The 4,442-nt window shown below is 41.2% G+C and overlaps 1 protein-coding gene across 2 annotated transcripts in view; it reads left to right on the forward strand.

The window, feature by feature from the left end:
* The first annotated feature begins 586 nt into the window (after positions 1–586).
* LOC136840095 (serum amyloid A-5 protein-like) overlaps positions 587–4,442 on the forward strand; it is a 6,566-nt gene continuing 2,710 nt past the window's right edge. Inside the window, exons 1-4 of one of the 2 annotated variants that reach the window (XM_067106484.1) lie at positions 588–720; positions 2,280–2,426; positions 2,622–2,732; positions 2,973–3,332. In XM_067106484.1, coding sequence (XP_066962585.1) covers positions 2,281–2,426; positions 2,622–2,732; positions 2,973–3,111 — 396 coding nt within the window. In that variant the 5' untranslated portion in view covers positions 588–720; position 2,280 and the 3' untranslated portion in view covers positions 3,112–3,332. Of the gene's footprint in view, positions 721–2,279; positions 2,427–2,621; positions 2,733–2,972; positions 3,333–4,442 lie in introns of those variants that run through there. The other variant, XM_067106482.1, reaches the window with a different exon arrangement.

The following is a 4,442-nucleotide window of genomic DNA, read 5'->3' on the forward strand; positions in this document are numbered from 1 at the left end:
TTTCTCTTCTTCTTTCGTGAATTACGAGGCTTGGTAAGTCAACTCGGGGATCCCCATCATGCTCCAAAGTTCCCAGCTGTAGAGGGATTTCACTTCTTTAATTCTTAGACATTTCCAAGTCTCGATAGCAGCATAATTCTATCATACCTTATTAGATTATATTATGATTAACATTTATTGAACCTAGAGATGAGGGAAAGGACGAGAAGATAGGAAAAGAGACGGAAGGTAAGTGAGGTTGATCTTACCAACCGAAGTTTCCACAGGAGAGACGGCAAGAGCGAGAAACCAGTCTCTCTACTCCACGACCCCCACGTCCCGATAACAACCCCCACCCACCCAGGGTATATACACCACCACCCACCCATCTCTCGACAGTTCAGTTACACCGGCCGGAACGTCATTCAAACGAATCATTGGAAGAATATTGACAAAATATTGCAAAATCATGATTTCACTGCAAGGAATTCCAGTGATATCAAACGGTTTGTCACGCGAAGATAGGAAATCCCGGGGGAGTTCTTACAGAGGCGTGTACAGCAATGTACGACTGTGATTATTGCGAACATGTTAAGGAATGGGGCTTGGGGGGAAGGAGGCGGGAGTGGGGGATATAGTTATTGACTTTGCCACCAGATGGCAGCGGTCACAGCACAGTCCTATTTAAGATCAGCAAACCAAAGCTGTTGCACACAAACCAGTTGGTGTTCTTCAAAACAAGTAAGTGCAATAGACTTATAGTTCTTTATTTCAGTTATATATCGGTATGTATAGTTTAATCCAGTTTAGTCAACTTAGTCTCACGAGATTTATATTAACGTTTCTTGTTTTAATTGTTGAAAAAGGCAAACTTACGGTGAAATAACTTGAAACGCTGATCTTCCTGTCAAGGTTATCTCTCCCGAATTTTATGAATTAAGATAAGAAATCAAACCTTTTCAGTTACATGCCACTTATACTTTATCTATAATTTTGCCTTTAAGTTAACATTAATTTTATTCCTCTCTCTCTCATTTAACAATTTCTTTCTTCAGACCTCGCCAAGAACAAAGTAAATAAATACAAGTAAAAATGCGCCCAAGTTTCTTCGGTGCAATCGAGTTTTCTGTACAGCCGCTACAGCGTATAATCAAGGCCACCGAAAATAGATCTATCTTCCGGTGGTCTCGGTGTAATGCTGTATGATCCACGGCTCATGAAACTTTAACCACGGCCCGGTGGTGTCCAGAAGCACGATTATGGCTAACTTTAACCTTAAATAAAATAATGAGGCTAGAGGGCTGCAATTTGGTATGTCTGATGATTGGAGGGTGGATGATCAACATACTAGTTTGCAGCCCTCTAGCCTCAGTAGTTTTTAAGATCTGAGGGCGGACAGAAAAAAGTGCGGACGCACAGACAAATCCGGCGCAAAAGTTTTCCTTTACAGAAAACTAAAAACTCATGAAACTGCCTGCAGTTTTGTTCGGAACACTTCTCCTACAAAGTGCAAACAGTGGTTACTGCCCATGCCATGTTTGACATCAAGATGTACGGGCATGCCTTGCATAGTATTAGTATCTTCGTAGGGAAACGGTATCGTTAGTGCCACTGTAGGAATTACTTAGAAGTTCTTGGCAGCGCCTCTTCGGCTCCTAGCTGCAGCCCCTTCCATTCTTTTGACTGTATCTCTTCCTATCATATTCTCTTTCTTTCATCTTACTTTCCACCCTCAACAATTGTTTCACTGTGCAACTGCAAGGTTTTCCTCCTGTCACACCTTTAAAACCTTCTTTACTCTTAATTTCTGTTTCAGGGCTGAATGACCCTTAGGTCCCAGGGCTTGGCATTTGGCTTAAATTTTATACACCATTCCATTTCATTGCATATTATCATTATTATTACTAATGCTGTTTATATGCATAATCGAATCGGCTGAGTAGCTTGTCTATGCGCAGTTCATCCCCATAACTTTCCCGCAGAAATCACTTCAGCCTTTCAATAGCACTCTATCTCTTTCCCTTAGACATAATGCCAGCTTGTAGAAGTCGATCAATCTATGTTTGAAGCCTATAAATCCTGAGCAGGCCAATGACATAACTTTTGGTTCTGAGAGGTGGAAAACTCAATGATATTCTGAACTAGTTTCCGCATTCCTTCTTTTGTTATGGGGTCATTCAACATTCAGACAAGTCTTCCCCTTTGAACCTTGTGCACTGTCATTTTCTTCACTCGCCAAATTAGGCTCCTCTTGATGGAATATCAGATACTGATCGGAATACTTACTGTTTGCCCCTCAGAATGAAGCTGCTCGTTGCTGTGGTGGTTCTTGCAGCCGTCGCTGCCGGCACCGAAGGGGCCCCAGGGTTCTGGGACACTATCACCAAACCCTTCAGTTTCACCAAGGAAGCCGTCCAGGGTGCAGGAGATATGGTCAGCGCTTATGGGTAAGATGTCTGGCTTAAGTGTTCTTTCTATTTATGTCTTCATTACATTATTCAGGGGGTAAAGAGTGCAAAAAATCCACTTGTGCCTTTTAGACTTGGCAGTTTTTGCATATTTAATGTATACCCCGAGGTGACTGTATATAAGAAAAATATTTATAAACTTACACTGACATTCTGCATTTCAACCCTCAACAGTGACATGAGAGAAGCCAACTGGAAGAACTCTGACAAGTACTTCCATGCAAGAGGGAACCACGACGCTGCCCAGAGGGGTCCCGGAGGTGCCTGGGCAGCTGAGGTTATCAGGTTAGTGATGGAAAGAAAGTTATATATAAAGCATGTAATAGTGTCTACACAGCAATGGAATATTAGTGTCAAAGAATTATCCTGTAGTCTTGCATGTGGAATTCTGTACTGTACTGACCTTCCAAGTTGGTTAAAAGCAGAACTAATGGGTTTTGAAACAGGTGTTGCCTGATCAGGATTCTGCCTTGGAAATGCAAGAAGAATAGAACACTGTATTCATAATGTGGCATTCTATTTCAGCAATGCCAGGGAGACAGTAGACCAATGGCGTGGTGGAGACCCAGCAGCCAGCGCTGCCGACCAAGAAGCCAACAAGTGGGGACGAGGTGGTGGTGATCCTAACAAGTACCGTCCTGCCGGTCTTCCTTCACAATACTGAAGGAGTCTTCGGGGATCCTAGAAGTTTTTGCAAAGAACTACTCAAAGAACTGGTGACTTGAACCGGACTTCTTTGAGCTGGTAGATTTGGTGCTAATGTTTCAGAGAGTAGTGCTATACACTCTCATAAATTCTTTGTTATATATTGTTATTTCTGTTATGTCGTGACCATGATTTATTTAATATGATGAGTATTTGAAATAATAAAGGTTCTGAAATATAGCTTAAAGAATCTTTTTGATGACCTGAGCAAAACTGAATGGCCTTTTTAGAAAACGTGAATTAGAAATAGTATATATACACAGAAAGTGATAAAGGACTTGTAATACCTCTTTGAACCATAATAGATATCAGTCTCTGTGGGGAGAATACAACGAACTTGTTTATATTTGATGGATGTGACGTTGCTTAGGGATGATCATAAATCATTATGGTCAAGATGAACTATTTTTTTTTTGTCAGACTCATTATTATCTAATGAAGTGTATATATATATATATATATATATATATATATATATATATATATATATATATATATATATATGTATATATATATACATACATATATATACACATAAGTAATTATACAAATTTCTGACTCACATCAGGATCGAACCCAGATCTTTCAATTGAAAGGCAAGGGCGCTACCCACTAGGCCATACAAGCCATAAAAGAAGTTGGAACCTCAGGGCAACTGCACCCAAGGAATTACCTGGGCAAGCTAACTGCTTGAATACCAGCGTGTTTTCCCCAACTTCCCGACTCAGCAATGACCCAATTGACAGCATTTCATCCGAATTATCCCTTCTGAGTGAATAAGATAGAAATAATCAACACACAATCATGTTTGGAACAGAAATAAATTTCTGACTCACATCAGGATCGAACCCAGGTCTTTCAATTGAAAGGCAAGGGCGCTGCCCACTGGGCCATACAAGTCATAAAAGAAGTTGGAACCTGAGGGCAACTGCACCCAAGGAAGTACCTGGGCAAGCTAACTGCCTGCATACCTGCTTGTTTTCCCCAGTTGACCCCAGGTTCCAACTTCTTTTATGACTTGTATGGCCTAGTGGGCAGCAGCCTTGCCTTGTGTTTTGGTTTAGTGGGTGTATTTAGATTTAGTGGAGGTGTTTGTTTAGGTTTAGGGGGGCTATGTTTAGGTTTAGTGGGGTGTGCTTAGGTTTAGTTGGGGGGTTTCAATTAAGTGGGGGTATGTTTAGGTTTAGTGGGGGTTAAATGGAACAGTCACCACAGTAATGTCTGAATAAAATGAACAGTCACCACAGTCACACCTGGAAAAAAGGGACAGTCGGCACAGTAATACCTGGA

This window comes from Macrobrachium rosenbergii, chromosome 7 (assembly GCF_040412425.1).
Source record: "Macrobrachium rosenbergii isolate ZJJX-2024 chromosome 7, ASM4041242v1, whole genome shotgun sequence".
NCBI classification, from domain to species: domain Eukaryota; kingdom Metazoa; phylum Arthropoda; class Malacostraca; order Decapoda; family Palaemonidae; genus Macrobrachium; species Macrobrachium rosenbergii.